At 42.9% G+C, this 20,308-nt stretch overlaps 1 protein-coding gene across 1 annotated transcript; it reads right to left on the bottom strand.

Annotated features, from left to right (window-relative positions):
- Positions 1-6,023: 6,023 nt before the first annotated feature.
- LOC128829208 (keratin, type I cytoskeletal 19-like) lies at positions 6,024-15,472 on the bottom strand. The gene is made up of 8 exons (XM_054014500.1): positions 14,925-15,472; positions 12,257-12,339; positions 10,438-10,594; positions 9,999-10,160; positions 9,745-9,870; positions 9,371-9,591; positions 8,169-8,197; positions 6,024-6,346 (listed from the first exon to the last, which is right to left on the bottom strand). Coding segments are annotated over exons 1-7 (1,188 nt in total). The 5' UTR covers positions 15,363-15,472; the 3' UTR covers positions 6,024-6,346; positions 8,169-8,196.
- Between the last annotated feature and the right edge of the window lie 4,836 nt (positions 15,473-20,308).

The following is a 20,308-nucleotide window of genomic DNA, read 5'->3' on the forward strand; positions in this document are numbered from 1 at the left end:
CTTGGCCTAGGAGAAGAGAGTAAGTCTCTGCACTGTGGTGGGGCTCCATTTATACCAACCCCGGTGGGTGTTCTATGACAAACCCACTCGCCAACCCTCCCCCAAAAGATCTCCACCCTTAAGGGTGATGCCAAGTTGTAATTATTTTGCTTACTAACACAGCTGGCTGTACATCCTGAGGAGCTGAACTTTTTTTCTTCAGCTAAACAAAAGGTATGATTCAGGATGAATGCATGTCTGTTTTTTCTTGAGGCTACAGTTCTGACACTCGGATTATGTTTTACTTTTTTTTTTTACATTCAAGAAAAGAAAAACCAAGTGAGTTTGACCACCCCCAATTTATGCATTAACAAAAAACACTGTAGTCACTTTAAGAAAAAGTCTTCCACAAAAGTGAAGTTTGTTTTATATGAACTTCCACAGTCATTTCAAATGCATCTTTAGCAGCTTATCCATTGCGGCTGCTTGTCCCTCCACCCTTTAAAAATAAATAAATAAATCATGGTTTGTTTCCATCAAGACTTTAGAATCAGCTACTTTTTTATTTCTATTCTTTGCTCAGAATCATCCTTAAGGGTTTGGAACCTCAATGTTTAAGACATAAAACACGTAATCCTGCTGGTGTGTGAATCTCAAATGAACAGTGATCAATGACCAGGAGACAGTGTTCATAGTTATTAAAATAACTGAATAATTATTGGGAGGTAACAGTCAAGAGAAAACAGAAGAACGGGGATGATACGAGATGAGTGAAAAGTAATTAAAAGGCTGCTGCAAAGAAGAAGTGGCAGAGCTTCCCACTGCTAACTGTTGCGAAGGCTAAACATACTGGATAGTATCAGAGGGGTAGCCGTGTTAGTCTGAATCTGTAAAAAGCAACAGAGGGTCCTGTGGCACCTTTAAGACTAACAGAAGTATTGGGAGCATAAGCTTTCGTGGGTAAGAACCTCACTTCACTTCCACATCAAGTGGATGCGTACTGGATAGAACATTAAACAGAAAAGTTTCAGTCAGATAGAAGTTAACGTTTTAATGGTGATAGCCACATGGAAATTGAACAAATTTCTGAAAATGAAGGTGCAATCAATATCAAATTGAGATCTTCAAAATCACAGCCTGAGGAGCACCTATCAGAAATTATCTAAAGATATTAGTCCTGCATTAAAAGCAGGGGAGTAAACTATGTGTCCCTTTCAGTCCTAACAATTCTCTGATGAAATTCCACAACACAGATCAATCATCTGTTAGTGTAATTGTGCAACATGAACTGGATGCTGTTAAGAAACATCTTTACATCCTTTGTGGACAGGATGAGACTGAACTTGTGAGATTTCTGATGCTAGTGTTATTTGTTCTATCCTGCTAGAGTGGTGTGTGTGCGTGTGAGAGAGAGAGAGAGAAAGAGAGGATGGAAACAAAGTAGCATTGCTCTTAAAACCCCTGTTCCCTCTGCCCCTGCATCCCTTTTGTGGTGCTTGAATGACAGTTTCCAAGGAGATTGTTCTTTAGATGAAAGTAGTGGTTTTTACTGGAGACTGGGGGTTAGCATGAGGAGTAGTAGGGCATGCTACAAGTCAGAATTGTAGGTTTAGGGAGCTGGAAATGCTGCCGGTCATGACTGACTGGCATTGGGAGTGATGTATAGGGAGCCAAGTACTGGAAGCAGAGGTTGTACTGTAGGACCTGATGTGTATTGACAGAGCAACGGTGAAGGGAGAAATTTTTCCTGCCCTTCACTTCATAAGCACCAAATGTACATTAAAATCAAACATTTAAAGAAGAACAACAAATGTTATGTGTTTGCTGGCAACATCAATAAAAGAGGTTTCTATCTATCATAGTTGCAGAATTGGATATAGATAAATACACTGGAAAATGGGATGGGAGGTTTCAGATTAACGGTCCGCAGTATCAAGGTTTTTGTGAGGTTGCATAGTTGACACTTGAATGGAGCACTAGAGATACATCACCAGAAAGACATGGCACTGGGAACCAAGAACTATATCAACTGCTCCTCTTTGAGCCACACCTTAACCAACTGCTTATGATACTGCCCTCTCACACTCTGTTTTCTCACCTTTCCTACTCTAGAGAAAAGGCAGTATATTTCCAAATTTTGATAGCATGTTTCAAACTGAGCTTGGAATTAAGCCATGGAGGCTTAGTCTTGCCATGGGCTTGATTGATAGTTCTTAGTAGCTTGCCAAATCTATATATCACCAAGTCTTTAGTATCTTAAAGAACAAGTTTCAACAAACCCTTCTAACAGTGAAGAATGTTCCATAAAACCCCTGTAATGTAAGCATGCTGAAACGTACATGCTACTAGGCTCAGTTTAACTCCTACTGATCCTCTAATAAGCAAGATCAAGTTCCGTTTCACTAAAATCCTGGATTTCAACAGAAGTCTTTGTGGAAAATATCATAGATTTTAAAGGGATACTAAACAGATTTTTCATAATTTTAAATCTTTTTTGCACTTACTGTTCATAATAACTCCTTTGGACGCTTGAGGGTGAAATATGCTTTACTGATTTTATTTTACTCCATGCACACACGGGATTGTTATTGGACAGGATCTCATGAACGGTAGGTAGCAGATGCAGCCGAAAAAATAAAAGCAATCTGGTGGCAAGACAGCTTAATTTATTCTCCTATAACATAACTCAGAAGAGCAGCTTGACAGAGAGTCTGATGTTTTTATTCCTCCTTCTGGAACATTGAGCCTGAATTCTCAGGGCATATTTCACGTGATCAAGATCCTGCAATCCCAAAAGGGCACAGCAGTTGCAGATCTCAGCCCTTTCCATCTTTCCATCTTCTTATTCTTGATTTGTTTTTCATTTTAAATGACAAGGCCAGCTTTGTTCCAATAGTTTATATTTTTTCTCTATATTGTTTGTAATATTTTCTTACCAAAGGTGCCAAACACCTGTGAATTTTGGAGAAGTTCAGTTCTGGATCAAGTTTTTACAGCATGAACCAATTGCTGTTTCTTACAGATGCTTTCACAATAAAGTTCATTTCAGTGAGTCCTAGTCTGAGTGTTGCTTCTTCTTATGAAAGAAAAATGATCAAATTGTCCACAGTGAGTGCAGATTGCTGGTAAACAATTTGTGTGTATCTATAGTTCACAATTCACATTCTGTTGGTTATTTACATAAGCCTCATAATATTATTACTGGCTCTTGTTTGGATTACTTCTCTAACTAGCCAATATATTATTTTATAGTCAAATAGACAGTGTGAAATTAATTGGCTTTTGTCAAATAATTGAGCTAAGATGTTGCTTTTCTTGAGTATTCACGTTAGTAAAACTTGAGATCAAAAGTTACTTTGGCTAATCAAAATTCATTTTTGAATTTGAATAAATATTCACTGAATTTCCCCCCCCCCCCAATATTAGTTCAGCTCTAGATCTAGGTGTGAATCCTGATATTAACAAATGTGGGTATCTTTTTCTAGAGACTATTTCTGTATGTTACTCTTGTTGTATGAACCACCTAAACAATTCTTTACATTTCCCCAAGCATTGACTTCCCCCAGTTTCACCACCCTCCTGTGTTCAAATGAATCTTTCTTTGAGGTCAGTGGAGCGATGCCGTTTTACACCAGCTGAGATCTGGTTCACTGTCTTGTTCATCCAGCACTTTTCTGCAGCACGGTATGAAGTGGAAATGACTCTACTGAGGGAGTCACAGCAGAGCCCCCCACCCACTGAGATTGTAGGAGCTGTATTGAGCTTGCCACTTGTGTTCTTTGCACACTTCACACTAATCTTTCCCTAAGATTTTATACCTCATACTTGACCCTTACACTCAGTACTGTGCCTCTGCAAATGAGGAATTCCAAATTAAGCTGTGTATAAACTACTCCCTTTGTCCTGTCTTGGCAGAGCTTTGTTGGCAGACGTACTCTGGCATGTCTGCACTCTGCAAACTCTGGTATTGTCATAGTTTTGTTAATGGATTTTTTTAAAAATATTCACCCTTCAGCTCATGGAGACAAAGAGTTCCATTCAGAAAGAGGCTTGTTTGTCACCATGACCTACCCAGCCTTTGTGTGGTCAAACCATAACGATTCATCACATACCCTTGAAGAAGGGGAGGCTGTCCATTTCTGAATGAACTGAGAGAGCCAGACTTCAGATTTAAGGTGACACTATCTGAATGATTTTACATTGAATATTTCACCTGAAACCTTCCAGTACGGTAAGAGTATATGCCAACATTTTCAAATTTTGGTGCTTAAAATTAGGCACTAAAATCCATATTTTGGTGCCTAAATAAAGGTGGCCTGATTTTCAGGGCTGCTGACTATCTGCAGGTAGGGCTTCAATAAAATTTGTGAATATTCAGCTCCTCTAAAAATCAGGACATTCCATTACATGGTTAAATGTCTATTTAGTATTTAACTTTAGATACTGAAATTTGAAAATGTTGGCTGTAGGATGTCCATGCAGGAAAGTGTCCCCATACATCTTACCTTCTACCCTGGAGCATTTAATTACACAAACGATGCGTGATAGAAATACTCAGCCTCATGAGTCCACATAATGCAAAGCACTTCGAGGGTTAAGCATTTTTCACGTATTGTTTTAACTATTGCAATGCCAAAGAACCTGACTTACTGAGTGAGCATGTAACTTGCTGTAAGCTAACTAATGTCAGTACTCTATTGGGACACCCTCTCTGTTCAGACACTTGGAATAAAGAGAACTCTGACAAAACTTACAAACCCACATGGAATGTGTTCCTGTGTATAGCCTTTGGAGAATAAAGACAGAACTGGAGATCTTTGCTGATCTGGAATGGATTCCAGGTGTAACCACTGAGTTTAGGAGACAAAGGATTTGCAATTTGATATGAAACATTTGTTAGAAAGTGAGTCAGCAACTTTGAATGAGAGATACAGAAGCCTCTTTGTGTTTGATGCATTACAGACTTCTCCCTCTGCTCCCACAGGCAGATGTAAAATATAAAGATATACTGTTTTAGAACAAGCTTCATCTCTACCAAAGCTAATGCTTTTATTCATGACCTGCAATACTCCCAGCTCTTCTGATTCTGTGCTCACCTCCAGCTCTGCCAAGGTACCTCAGTGCAACTTCTGTTCCTGTCTTAGTCTCCCCCTCATTCCCCTGCCTTTGTCAATGCACCTCAGACCTGATCTGTGTGGGTAGGATTCTGTAGTGGGGACAAGAGGTGTTTTCATTATTTTTCCCCCTGTGGTTATTTTTCAATCAGACAACTTTCTAATGTGATCTTGCCAGATTCCAACAAATTAAGCCAGGACAGGCCATGTCAGTACTTGGAAAGAAATCTCCAAGGAAAATCCAGGGTGCTGCAGGAAATGGTGTTGGCAAATCCCATGAGTCACTACCAAATGAATGCACCAGTATGGTGTTTGCCCCCATGATTAAAAAGGGTTTGCTCACACTTTGTGGATGAGATTCATGGTCTTGGGATACTTCTGGATACCCAAATGCTCTCGCAATCCCAGGTAGTGTATTAGCCAGATGTGCCTTTTCTTGTCTGTGCTTGGCACAGAGAATGCAGCTGTTCTCTCTAATGTGGAAGTTGTCACAGTGCTCCATGCCTTTGCCACCTACAGATTAGAATTACTGCCATGCTACACTTGAATACCATTCTGAAACTAACGTTGATACAAAATGCTTTGGTTGGTTTACTTATCAGCGCTAATTACAGGGGATGTGTTACATCAACACTGCAGAGGTTGAATTGGCTTCCTGGTCCCTTCGTTTTAGTTTGAGGATAAATGTGTTTGACTATATAGTGCATGAAAAGATTTTACATAACTTTCCATCTTGAGGGATCCTATATGTTTCTATTGGATCTCATTCCATTGACATACTTTTGACATACTTTATTCTTCCACCCATGAACACCGGTTCCCACTCACCATGTTTTTACCAAGAGTACTTTAATAGTCCTTTTCAGTTGGCCACAACCATTGCTATTCATAATAATATCTATTCAGTTTATCACAATGACCAGACATAAGTAAAGTTTGCATAAATCAGATGATTTTATTAGACAGTAGAAACAGCAAAAATAGTAGTAAAAGAGAACTGGAAATGCAAGAACAGCTAACCCAGTTCATAAATGTATCACTAATAAATGGCCCTATTCTACCTTGACCATTGTGTGGTCTAGAATTTCTTAGAAATGAATATCTCAAAGCACTACTGTCTGTTTGTGATGGCACCCTTTAATACTGATTCCTGCTTGTCTAGTGTTTTTATTCTTCGAAAGTAAGATAGTCTGAGTCTCTTCAGTAGTTCTTTCCATCAGCCACCTTCTCTCTTTTGCTGCTGCTTTGAGAACCTGCAGTACATAAGGAGGTAAAGAACAACGATTACACAGGTGAAAACAGCTTCAGCGGGTGGAGAGAAAAGTTTAGCTCCAACCTCAACTCTTAATCCTCCCTCTCAGAACTTTTCTTTGTAATATCATTGAATTTGAAGCATGTGTCACTTCCACAGTATTTTGCAAGATACTGTGGACCCAAGAACATTCACAGCAAATTCTCCTTAAATGTGTGCATAATAGTTCTGAACTGGTCAGTCTTGAATTTCTTCATAGTCCTCTCACCCATAGGAATGTCTATGTGCTTGGCTGTGTACATAGCCATTTATTGTGCTTAGATACTTTTCCCCACCTTTAGTATCTTGCGGTGACTATATAAAGATCCCTAGCAAGGAGCTGTAATCTGTTAAAAATTTCTAACTAGACTGAATGGCATTCATTGTTTCAGAGTAGCAGCCATGTTAGTCTGTATCCGCAACTTAATTGGTCTCTCAGAATTGGTAAGACAACTCCCACCTGTTTATGCTCTCTGTATGTGTGTGTATATATATATATATATATATCCTCAATATTTATTCCACTCTGTATGCATCTGAAGAAGTGGGCTGTAGTCCACGAAAGCTTATGCTCTAATAAATTCATTGTTTGAATTCTATCAATCACCAGAAGTAATGTAGGGTTGCCAACGTTCTGATTTCAGAAAACCAAACACCCTTGCCCTTCTCCCTGCTCTGCCCCTTCCCTGAGACCCCACCCCTGCTCCGCCCCTTCTCTGAGGCCCCGCTCCCAACTCACTCCATTGCCCATCCCTCCGTTGCTTGCTCTCCCCCCACCCTCGCTCACTTGCTCATTTTCACCAGGCTGGGGCAAGGGGTTGGGGTGCGGGAGGGGGTGAGAGCTCCAGCTGGGGTCGCAGGCTCTGGGGTGGGGCCAGAAATGAGGGATTTGGGGTGTAGGAGGGGGCTCCGGGCTGGGATGTGGGGCTGAGGAGTTCAGAGTGTGGGAGGGGGCTCCGGGCTGGGGCAGGGGGTTGATGGCTCCAGCTAGGAGTGCGGGCTCCAGAGTGGGGCCAGAAATGAGAGGTTCAGGGTGCAGGAGGGGGCTCCAGGCTGGGGAGTGGGTTGGAGTGTGGGGAGGGGGAGGGCTCTAGCTGGAGGTGCGGGAACTGGGGTGGGGCTGGGGATGAGGGTGGGGAAGGGGCGTGGCTGGGGGCAGGGCAAGATGGTTCGGTTTTGTGCGATTAGAAAGTTGGCAACCCTAGAGGGGGCATGGGGTGAAGGCTCTAGGAGGGAATTTGAGTGCAGGAGGGGACTCAAGGCTGAGGCTGAGGCTGGGGCAGGGGGTTGGGGTGTGGGAAGAGGTGCGGGCTCCAGGCAGCACTTACCTCAGGCGGCTCCCTGAAGTGGCCGGCAGGTGCCTGTGGCCCCTATGCTCAGGGGTGGCTAGGGAGGCTTCACGCACAGCCCTCACCTGCAGGCACTGCCCCTGCAGCTCCCATTGGCCACGGTTCCAGGCCAATGGGAGCTGCAGAGCTGGCTCTTGGGGCAGGGGCAGCGCACAGAGCCTCCTTGGCTGCTCCTGCGCCTAGGAGCCGCAGGGACGGTGGTGGATGATTCTGGGAGCCACGCGGAGCCAGGGCAGGCAGGGATCCTGCCTTAGCCCCGCTGCACCTTTAACGGCCCAGTCAGCAGTACTGACCAGAGCCGCCAAGGTCCCTTTTCGACCGGGCGTTCCAGGTGAAGACTGGACGTGTGGCATAGGCACCAAGATGGATACCACTCATCAATAGATAAAAATACTCTGCCTTTTAAAGGTTCCCATAAAGAGAAAGGATCCTTACCAGCAGTTCCAGAAGGGGTCCAAAACATCCTGTGGCACAAAGAGAAAATAATTATAGCAAAGAACAACCACAAATATCAAGTGTTGGATGAGAGGAAGATATGAAAAAGTAAAGTCTCTCTGTCAGGCGCCCGTTTCAGCATCAGGAACGAAAGGTTTATCTCCTTGCTGGCTCCCGTGCTGACTCTTCTGTTCCTTAGCTCAGGGAAGAGGAAACTACAGAAAATGTGTCAGAAAAGGACAGAGGTGGCAAAGCGGATTCTGGAACTAAGGAAATAAATTAAATATGAGAAATTTAAGAATCTGTCCAAGCCCAAAATATGAGGAATGTTTTCCCTTTGGTGCCACACATGAACTGAGAGAAGGCTATGGCACCATGTCTGGGTAAAGTTATACGGGTGTTTGAAATTAGCTAGATACTGGGTCTGCATTCAAATCCCTCCTTAAGATTCACTTCCACCATGATGCCTACTTTTGAAAAGAACCAGCTGTGGATATTTGGAGATAATCTATTTATTTTATAAAACAACACTAACAACATTGTGTTATTAAGACATTGTGTAACTAATAGCCAGTTACCACCTTGATTACTTTACTTATATATTCTACTTCTTTCCTCTACCCTTTGTCTGTTTGTCATTTAGATTTGTAACTCTTTGGGGCAGAGACTGTGCCTTCTTTTATTGTTTGAAAGAAACTAGCATGGTGTAGGCATTACTGGAAACAAATAATTAACTAGTAATAATTAATCAATTAATAAAAATAATAAATAATTAATGTAGCTATATATAATGCAAAATAATAATTCCCATCTGCACAACATGGGTAGGATCACTGACATTTGCAGATTTGTCATGTATCCTGCAAATGTTGTCCACTGGACATTTTAGAGTCTCCAAGTGTATTTTACATGGAATGCACTGTGGTGCAGAGTTCCCACAGAATAATAATATAATATATGGAGATATACCTATCTCATAGAACTGGAAGGGACCTTGAAAGGTCATCAAGTCCAGCCCCCTGGCCTTCACTAGCAGGACCAATTTTTTTGCCCCAGATTCCTAAATGGCCCCCTCAAGGATTGAACTCACAACCCTGGGTTTAGTGGGCCAATGCTCAAACCACTGAGCTATCCCTCCCCCTGATCTATCATGACAGTGTAACAACCCTCAAATATCTTTTGCAGTGAGTATAGTTACATACTAGGAGTCTTGGCCTTCCAGCAGCTGGCGGTAAGTGGCAATCTCCTGCTCCAGACGGGTCTTGATGTCCATGAGTTGCTTGTAGTCACTATTCTGCCGCTCCATATCAGCTCGAAGGTCAGTCAGCTGTGCCTCCACGTTTCCAATCAGGTGCTGGATCTGTGCCAGCTGGGCACCATAGCGATTCTCAGTGTCTGCCAAGGTGCCTTCCAAGGCAGCTTTCTGAGAATAGAGAAGTTGGAAGAAAAAAAAATTCAAAGGCTGTCACCAAATACAGGATTGGTCTTTAGAAAGGAAACACCCTTGGTTAGGGGTCACATATCTTTCCTAGCAGGGATTTATAAATTGAAAATCTTGGGAGAAATTGCCACATACCATGCTAAGCTGGGACTGAAGCTCTATCTCCAGGCCTTGAAGGGTACGTCTCAGATCTGTGATTTCAGTCTTGCTGGTCTGCAGCTGTTCAGTATTGATGGCTACTTCTTGGTTCAGCTCTTCAGTCTGAAGCAGGGAAAACATTTGATAAATGGAGTGCAGTTTTCTGAAGATCATAAAAGGCTGTAGGAGCCCTTTTCTACAAGAGGTTTGAAATTATTTTCTTCTGTCTTGTATTGTTTTATTTTTTTTACCTTACTGTTGAACCAAGTTTCAGCATCCTTCCTGTTTTTCTCAGCCATGACTTCATACTGGTCTCTCATGTCAGCCAGGACCTTGGTCAGATCAATACCTGGAGCAGAGTCAACCTCAACACTGACTTGGCCACCTGTTTGCCCACCCAGGGCTTTCATTTCCTATAGTAACATTGCAGAGAAAGACACAAGAAGGCACAAGCATTAGTGAAAGACACTACTAATCTCTCTTGAATTCACCCCCTCTCCTCAAGAGCTAACCTCTGATTGACCATTCTCAAATATTTGCAGGTGAGAGGCTTTATTTACCCAATCTATAAAGAGGCTTTTTATATTCTACTAGAAAGCCCAACATAACTGAGAAAATTGAGATTCCCTCCTACATATCAGTCATCTTTTTCCTACTGCTATTTTCAAATGTACGCTTTGGGTTTTTTACCTCCTCATGGTTCTTCTTGAGGTAAGCCAGCTCCTCCTTCAGGCTTTCTATCTGCATCTCCAGGTCAGTTCTGGCCAGGGTCAGCTCATCCATGACTCTTCGCAGGCCACTGATGTCAGCCTCAACACTCATACGCAGCGCCTGCTCTGTTTCATACCTTCAAAAAAGCAGACAAAAACAAAACAAACCAAGAGTTATTAAAAACTAGAACAAGGGGCAAATAGTATTTATTACCATTTGCGTTTGACTTTGACTTTAGGTTTTTAAGGCCCGGCTTGACAAAGCCCTGGCTGGGATGATTTAGCTGGGAATTGGTCCTGCTTTGAGCAGGGGGTTGGACTAGATGACCTCTTGAGGTCACTTCCAACTCTGATATTCTATGATTCTATGATTCTTCATTGTATAAAAAAGCCCTATATTTGTAATACTGAATCTATCCCAATACTTTGCACATAGGTTGGTATGAGCAGCATAACTTACGTGACATGTACAGCACTGCTCTAATTTAATGTATGGAATTTAATGATATTACTTTAATAGAGCAAGACATTGTGCAGGAAGGTGTTGTGTGATCTCCCCTCTACACGCTATACATTTACCTTGTAGGATGCTATACTACAATTTTTCTAATCTTTATAAAGCTCCTTATATAGCTCTACAGAGTCATTCTTAGCATCCTCATTATTGTAGCTATTATTAACTTTGTTGAATTGTGTCATGATTTTTATAGACTTGTGTCTGCTAACATATAGGAGGAGGTCCACCCAACCCATTAAGGTTGGTTGATTAAGCCAGGTACATTGTGAAACCCATATTATACATTAACTATATCTATTTTCAGACCACATTTTTATTGTCTAGTTTTAATGCATGGGCTTTAGTGACATTCCTTTTGCTTTTCCAAATAATAATGACATGAAGATCTGCCTGCCTTTCTGTTAGGGTTGCCAACTTTCTAATCACACAAAACCAAACACCCCTACCCCACCCCTTCTCCAAGGCCCCACCCCCGCTTGCTCCAATCCCCCCTCCCTCCATCGCTCGCTCTCCCCCACCGTCACTCACTTTTACCGGGCTGGGGCAGGGGGTTGGGGTGTAGGAGGGGGGTGACGACTCCAGCTGGGGGTGTGGGCTCTGGGTGGGGCCAGGGATTTGGGGTTTGGGAAAGGGCTCCGGGCAGGGGTTGGGGTGCGGGGAGGTATGGGCTCTGGGCTGGGGGTGCAGGCTCTGAGTGGGCCCAGAAATTAGGGGTTCAGTGTGCAGGAGAGGGCTCTGGGCTAGGGCAGGGGATGAAGGATTTGGGATGCAGGAGGGGGCTGGGGCAGGGTGTTTGCGGGGGGTGCGAGCTCCGGGAGGGTGTTTGGGTGTTGGAGAGGACTCCGGGCTGGGGCAGGGGATTTGGGGTGCAGGGTCCCGGTGGCACTTACCGTGGCTCCCAGGTATCGGCTGCCAGGTCCCTGCAGCCACTAGATGCATGGGTGGCCAGGGAGGCTCTGCGGGTCACGGTTACTGGCCAATGCGAGCTGCGGAGCCGGCTCTCAGGGTGGGGGCAGCGCGCAGAGCTTTCCTGGCCGTCCATGAGCCATGGGGCCGCAGGACCTGGTGGCCACTTCCGGGAGACATGGGGAGCTATGGCTGGCAGGGAGCCTGCCTTAGCCCAGGGCCCCCACTGCACCGCTGACTGGACTTTTAACGACCCGGTAGTGGTGCTGACCGGAGCCACCGGGTCCCTTTTTGGCTGGGCGTTCCAGTCGAAAACTGGACGGCCGGCAACCTGCCTTTCAGTATGTATCTCCTGGCCTTCGAGGAATTTACTTACTTGGTTTTGAAGTCATCAGCAGCCAGCCTGGCATTATCAATCTGCAGAACAATCTTGGAGTTGTCAATGGTGGCAGCAAGAATCTGGAAAAAGCCAAGTGGCACCGCGTGAGTCACAGTCTAGGCTGAAATGACCATATGCCTCATTCATTACAATCCAGGATACAAGACGCAAGAAATTCTGGTGAAATTCTGACGAAGCTATGAGGGGCTTTAAAGTTGAGTAACTGACATTTCAGGTCTTTTTGTTTTATTCCTAAAGTAGGCCTGTCTCTCTTTGCTCAAGGGCAGTAGGGTCTTCAGTTAACATACTGGACAAAATTAATCTCGAATATAACTCCACTCAAGGCTGTGAAGCTACACCAGGAATGGATTTGCCCCTTTCTTTGTGTGATCTGCCATTAAGGATCTACCCATCAGTTTCTGAGATGTAGCATGTAGATCAGGAAATGACCCCTCCTCTGGGCAGGCTCACTGAATTCCACTGACATCGGCAGAGTTAACCCTACCACGGTATTAAAGAGCCACAAGGAGACAGAGGTGCTGAGCAAAGAAGTCTGCGGAGTCTCCCTGGCCAGAAATTCTGCTCAGGAGGTTTTATCTGTGTTAGCCCTGACCAGAGATTTGGGGGTTCATGTTACTTTTATATAAATAAAGACAAATGATGCCTTTGTATATAACTCTATAATGGAATACAATATAATAGTAATATATGAAAATTCTATATCACATTTGTATAGAGTTTGAATGTATTTTATCTCCTAGCCTAATCATACCGCAGGGTCCCCAGCTCCAGAATGCTGAGTGATTCCTGTAACACAGAGAGTTCTGTTTACTTAAAACTTTTTCCCTGTGTACCTTACCTGACAAATGTACTTTTATGAGCCACCTTATGTGGAGTGGGGAAGGAATTTTCCCCCAGGTCAGATTGGTGGGGACCTTGGCAGGGTTTCACCTTTCTCTGCGGTGTGTGGATGCAGGTCACTTGCCAGAATTATCTGGATATATGTCACTTTATCATTTCCCTTCCATTGCAGGGCCTTGGGCATTGGTCTCTCCAGTTCTCTGCCTGTGGCACATAATAGTCTGGTCTCTTGTGGACTGTAATACTTTGCTCTAATTTCGATGGCTAGATCTTGGGTGGTGTTGATGGCCTGTGGTTTAGGGAAGGTCAGACTAGATGATCTGGTAGTCTCTTGTGGCCTTAAATTCTATGAGTATCAGAAATCAATAGATCACATGGGAAAGCAGCGGAAGCTGCTCACTCTCATGAGTTGGGAATAAAGAGCAAGAGCCCAGGAGATTTCAAATGAGAGAATCTAATTCCAGCTCTTCTTTTTCGGAGGTTGATTTCCGAAATCAGTACAGTGTGAGCGAGGTAAGCCCAAGGGAAAGGAAACTGTGTGGGTGGGGTCATGAACTTCACACTAAGATCTGAAAAATAAACTTTAAGTTTTCTCATGAGACTGAGTGTTTACATAGTTCAATCAGCAATCATGTATTTCTTCTAAGGTGTGTACCACCCTTAAACAAACTGTTATTGTGCACTAATGAATTTGCTGGGGCAGAATAAATCCTGTATTGTATGCACTTAATTTAGTTAATGTTGGCTGTTTCTTTTTTCATTAAGTAACATATTTAAACACTTCAAAGTTCAAGCTCAGGAGGCAAAATAAAAAGGGTTAAAAAAATCTCAGTTTCACGTGTTAAAATTCTGAAGTGTTCCAGCTCACATTTGCAAACCCCTGTATTGGGTCGGTTCTTATTTTAACTGTAAATATCAACTCAGAGATAGTCATCTTCTCTGATAACTGGTAAAGCAGTGCACATACTGGCTGTCCAGCGTCTCCAACAAAAGTGTATGATTGGTAGGTGACTGCAGAGATAGACAGATACCTAGTCGTTTGACAAGATTTAAATTGAAGGATGACTTTTTTTTTTTTTTTGGTATGCCAAAATCATTCCAAAACCAAATTGATACGACCCTCGTTGACTTCAGTAGGAATTACCTTCACTTACACCAAGGCTAAATTTCGTATAATAACTGTGCAGAATTAATTGAGAAAAACGTAAGGACTTTACTACTGTTTTCAGGGGCATTGAGCAAATGTGTTTGTGGGAGTTAGTGGGGCCCTCAAATCATTTCACCATTGACTATTAAAGGTGTCACTTGTGCACATTTTCTTAGCTAACAATTTTAATAGCAGATACATTTCATACTAGGCATTATCATTGTCCATCCCTTCTGATTCACTACATACTCACATCACCCTTCTACTCTCCCATAATCCACCATTCCTTTTGGCTAGTTTTCTATTGAAGCTTTTCTTTTCATTTCTTATTAAATTTCAGAAATGTAATTGAGGCTGAATTTGTCTTTCATTGTTACTGCAAACTACATAATAAAACAGTTATCATTATTTACAGATAATAACATTTTCCTTTCATCTGTTAATAATAGTCACATGATATATATGCTGTTTTAACAAACATTTGGGTCTATTAGGGTGACCAGATGTCCTGATTTTATAGGGACAGTCCTGATATTGGGGGCTTTGTCTTATATAGGTGCCAATTACCCCCCACCCGCTGTCCTGATTTTTCACCCTTGCTGTCTGGTCACCCTAGGGTCTATCCTTAGATGCTTTTTAATAAACTTTAACACCTACCTTGTCTCGAAGATCTTCAATAGTCTTGTAATATAGGCTGTAGTCATGGGCTGGCCCTGGTCCTTGTTTCTGGTACCAGTCTCGGATTTTAACTTCTAGCTCAGAATTTGCCTCCTCCAGAGCACGTACTTTGTCCAGGTAGGACGCCAGGCGGTCATTCAGGTTCTGCATAGTTGACTTTTCATTTCCAGAAAGGAGGCCATCACCACCACCAAAGCCACCACCAAAGCCACCATACAAACCACCACCATATCCACCACCAAGGCCACCTCCTACCCCAGAAGAGACAAACCGAGCAGTAGAGACAGAAATACCCCTGCCACCAGATCCTCCATGGATACTTGGAGCCCTGAAGGAACCAACAGCCCGACCGAGTGAGGAACCACTAATATTACCTAACCCAGAAGAAGTTATTTGCTTTGAGCTGTAAGTGGACATGGTGAGTAGATAGCAAGGATCCAACTCTAAGCACAGTTCACACAGTTTGTGCTCTTGAAGCAGGAGTGAAAGATTCTTTCTCCCACCGGGTGTCTTTTATGCCTTTATGCCTGTGACAATGGGAGTTGTCCATAGAACATGATATGTAAGCCCTGTGGAATTCAACAGCCGTAAGCCTTTTGCCAACACTGAAATTCTTCTTATTGGTCAGTCGATATGAAGTGGGCTGTGTTTCTTTGCCAAATACTTTCAGACATACCAGATTTCTTTTTTTTCTCCCTTCTCTTCCTCTTCAGACAAAAGGTGTGATTTACAGTATGTGGCTCTGCTCAAAGAGACATTTGTGACTCTAGAATGCTAGTTTACTTATACTGAAACAAAAGATCCTTAAGCACACACCCCTTCTGCACTGTACAGTGCCTCCATTGTGAAAACTTTCCTTGGGTAATTTCAGAAGAAGGTTTATAACACATAGTAATGCAGTTAGTGGCTGTTAATAGAGCCTTGTATATAGGGAGCCCAGATGACAAACAGCACTGTGAGGAGAGAGCTTTGGAAAAATAAATTCCCACACTTACCCAACGTTTTAATTACTTCTCCTATAAAATTTTTCTTTCAAAGAAAAATTTCTCAAACACTGGTTCTTTGCTCTCAGTTCCTTCTAGGAGTCCCGCAGGACAAAGGGTTTGATGGTAGAAATGACTTACATTAAAATCTTTGTTTCTTTTCATAATATGACAATCTCTTTCAGTGAGCCATGGTTTGATTTTTTTCCCCTAGCCCTAATTCATAGAATCGTAAGTCTGGAAGGGGCCTCGAGAGGTCATCTAATCCAGTCCCCTGCACTCCTGGCAGGACTAAGTATTATCTAGACCATCCCTGACAGGTGATTGTCTAACCTGCTCTTAAAAATCCCCAATGATGGAGATTCCACCACCTCCCCAGGCAATTTATTCCAGTGCTTCACCACCTTGTCAGTTCGGAAGTTTTTCCTACTGTTTTTCAGATAGTTCCTTAACCTTCATTCGCACAGCATTGCTGGGTTGAGCAGCATAGTGTCAGGTGCATGATTCTAAACTCGTCCTTTCACTTAGCAAAGGGTGTGACTGCCACTAAAAGCAGGGGATAGGAGCAGTATCCCTTACTCCTGCAGTGTAAAAATCCTTTATTATCCAAGATGAATTGGCCAGAAAAGTCATGTTGTTGGTGCTTCTGACTTATCTACAAGAACCCTTCCAGCTGGGCCTATCTTTGTCCTTTGTTTGCGTCTCTTTCTTTAGTTGTTTCCCCTCAGCTGCGTCAAGAAATGTTACTTGTAGAATGGCAGGAGCAAAGCAGCCCACCAGCATTGCGCATTGCTGTGGAACAATCCTATTGGTACCACTGCAGGATGGGAGCAGCCCTTCCAAGAACAGAGGAGCATTACACCATTTGGAAATGCTTCCACTATGGGGAACATTTGGAGCATGGGGTGCCAGGCTGGGGCACTCCTCAGCACCCACCAGCAGCCCTGCGGATCAGCACCTCCCCCTCCCCCCAATGCCTCGGGCCCCACCGATCAGCTCCTCCCTCTCCCTCACAGCGCCTCCCGCCCACTGTGGATCAGCTGTTCAGCAGCATGTAGGAGGCGCTGGGGGGAAGGAGGAGGAGCATGGGCAGGAAGAGGCAGGGGAGAGGGTGGGAAGAGATGGGGCGGGGGTGCAGAAGAGGCAGGGCAGGGGTTTGGGGGAAGGGGTGGAGTGGGGGTAGGACCTGGGGTGGATCAGGGGTCGAGCACCCCCCGGCAACTAAGAAAGACGGTGCCTCTGCTCCTTGGATACAATCCGAACAATACAAAAATAAGAGCTAAGCCAAACAAGATACCTACTCCAACTCAGTGCCTGTGGATAATCCTCACGTACACAGTGAAATGCAGCAGGTGTTTAAAAGTGCCCAGCAGTGTTACATGCAACTTGTTCAAATAACTCCACTGACTGCAAACTTCAGGCCAAATTTACATCGAGAGAGTGTAAATAGCCAAGCTGCAAAGTAGAAATTGCAGGTTACCTGGACCAACAAGTTTATTTTTTCTTCCAAAAAGTTCTATGCACAGGCAGTGGCAGTGCTAGCTTTCCTCACATTGCTCTTTCAACCCTGCTATGAAAGTAACACATCTGGGAGAGCAGAGTTTCCAGGCTTCACACTTGCTCAGTGCTTGGCCTCTCTTCTGGGTCTCAAGAAAGCACTAAGATATTACAGCCAATTCTAATAGTATTTGTTATGCCCCCTAGGAACTGCACTGAGACCACCAATTCATTTAACAAAGACCATGATCAGACATCGGATGGTAATGATTTTTAGTCACCAGTTAGTACCTGTGACCAATAGATGAAGAACTCCATACTCCGTTATTGCCCCATGAGTCATCTATACCATTAAAAAACTCCAGCAAAAAGAACGAGGAGTACTTGTGGCACCTTAGTGACTAATCTAGCAAAAAGAACTTTCTGTCTCAAGAGCTGGGCTCTTCAAACTTTCACTATATTGATCAACAAGTTAGACTTGTTTAATGGTACCAGCAGTTCTGCGCACAATTTCTTCACCAAGGATTGGGACTCAGATTCCAGAGGACAGAAATTTGAATATACAGATAAATAGCTTGTAGCTAGGAGCTACAATCCAATTTAACAAAGGCTTGTATGCTAGCTGGGCTTGTTTTCTTCCTTCTTGTTTCCTTGTATATGTCTTTTTTTAAACATGTCACAAGATAAATCACAGAGTGTAATCTATTGTATTCAGGCATTGTTTTGAAAGTTTGTGATTTGCACTTACATTTAATATGAGAAATGTCCACTTCAGCGTCTGGTTTGTATAGTCCTGTTGGCAAATGTGTGACAAACATCAGACTACCCATCCTAAAAATGCCTAATATATTCTGGATAGGGCTGGCTGTTAATGGCCATTTCTAACATATGGTGACTAGACAATTGAGGCACTTCCATATTTTGCCATGCTGTCTGTTTGAGAGATCCGTATTTCCAGCACAAGCTCCTCTAAACCTAATTGTGGGCACTCACTCTGCCTCTAATTCCTTTGTTTTAAAATGTCAGAATATAAAAAAAGACAATGCAATATTTATTCTTTTCCAAAATATAGTGTTGTGCCAACATCGCAGCAGAGTACTTTAGGTGACAAACATAGACACAAACCCATGGATTCTTTGTTTCTAAGTCTCCTTCACACTGTTAGCAGGTAAGTAGCCCTGAAGAATACCATAGGGATGACCTTTCTCCTCTTCATCATTACAGCCTCCCTCTCTATTTATCTACTTAAATGGCACAGTATCTGAGAGCTTCCATTTCCTCTTGAACTTTTTACTAGTCTAGGTTATCTACTATCCTGCTATCATGCCATCCTATCATTCATTACAACTCACCACAATTTGTTGCACACATCACGGTGGACAATTGTGTCACATTGCTTTCAATCATGGAAGTTTTAACCCCTACTCCAAATGAACATCAGAGGGAGCCCTGGAAGTTGGCAGCTGTAATTTTAGACCTCCATGATAGCAAATAATGTGGACTTTCAATTGGAATTAATTGCCTAACTGCTGTTTTCTCCTTAGAAAATCTGCCCCTCAGTATCTAAGTTCTGCAGCCATAAAGCAGAGTGGTGACAGAAATGAACATTGAACTGCATGGTGATCTCATGAGAAGTCATACAGGAAAAACTATTAAATATAAGAAGGTTGCTAAGTGAGATATCACAATCTCTTGTAATGTATAATATGGTTATTGGGGAGTGAAGTGGTATCACCATTACTTGTCTTTAGCTCTTCTATGCAAATATTCTACAATGGGGGGGGGATCTAAAATAAAACAAAGTGGATGTAATGAACGTTAAAGCAGAAGCCAAATCTTGGAGTGCTTTGTAAGAACTGGCTTCCAGCAAACTACGCTGGTAAGTGGTGTGAGAAAGAGGCTCCCCATTCCCAATCCTCTGCTTGGGAATTTTTTTTTTTTTTTTAGTGAATTTAGTGCTTATAAAGTGGTGAACTGAGAGGACTGATTCATAAATTCATTCATAAATTCACAGTTTAAGGCCAAAAGAGTCCAATAACCCTAACTGCTGTTATCAGTTCACCTCTTAATCTTCTTTCTGATCAGCTACACAGATGAGCTCTTTATATCTCTGTAAGGCATATTCTCCAGCCCGTGAATTATTTTTGTGGCTCTTTTCTGCACACGCTCCTATTTTGCAACATCCTTTTAAAATGTGCAAAACAGAACTCTATGTAGTATTACATTATTGGTCTTCCCAATGCCATGTACCAAGGTACAGTCATCCTTCCACTTCTACTCACTACTTGCCTCTTTATACATCCAAGGGTCGCGTTGGCCCTTTTTGCCACAGCATCCCACTGGATGTTGAGCTGCTTGTCCACTATGACCCCTAAATTCTTTTCAGTCACTGCTTCCCAGGATACAGTCCACTATTCTCTAAGTATGGCCTGTGGTCTTTGTTCCTAGATGTATTACTTTTCATTTGGCTGTAGCAAAATGCATTTTGTTTGAATGTTTCAGTTTACCAAGCGATCCAGATTGCTCTGTATTGCCCTGACCTCAACATTGCTTACCACTCCACTGGCAGTGGTTTTATATTTATTTCCAGATCATTTATGAAAATATTGAATAGCATCAGGCTCAGTACTGATCCCTGTGGAACGCCACTAGAAACACTCCCCATTCAATTATGATTCCCCCACTGACACCTGCTTTTGGTGATCTCTCCATTTGCCAGTTCATAATTGACTTAATGTGTGCTTTCTTGATATTGTATGGGTCTATTGATTTAATCAGAATGTCATGCAAGATTAGATCGAATGCCTTACAAAAATCTAGGGTTGAAAGCACTGACTGCTAAGCCACACCCTGGGACTTTCACTGTGCTGTAGCATTGTCCAC

The sequence above is a fragment of the Malaclemys terrapin genome, chromosome 25, assembly GCF_027887155.1.
Source record: "Malaclemys terrapin pileata isolate rMalTer1 chromosome 25, rMalTer1.hap1, whole genome shotgun sequence".
Classification (NCBI taxonomy): Eukaryota; Metazoa; Chordata; order Testudines; family Emydidae; genus Malaclemys; species Malaclemys terrapin.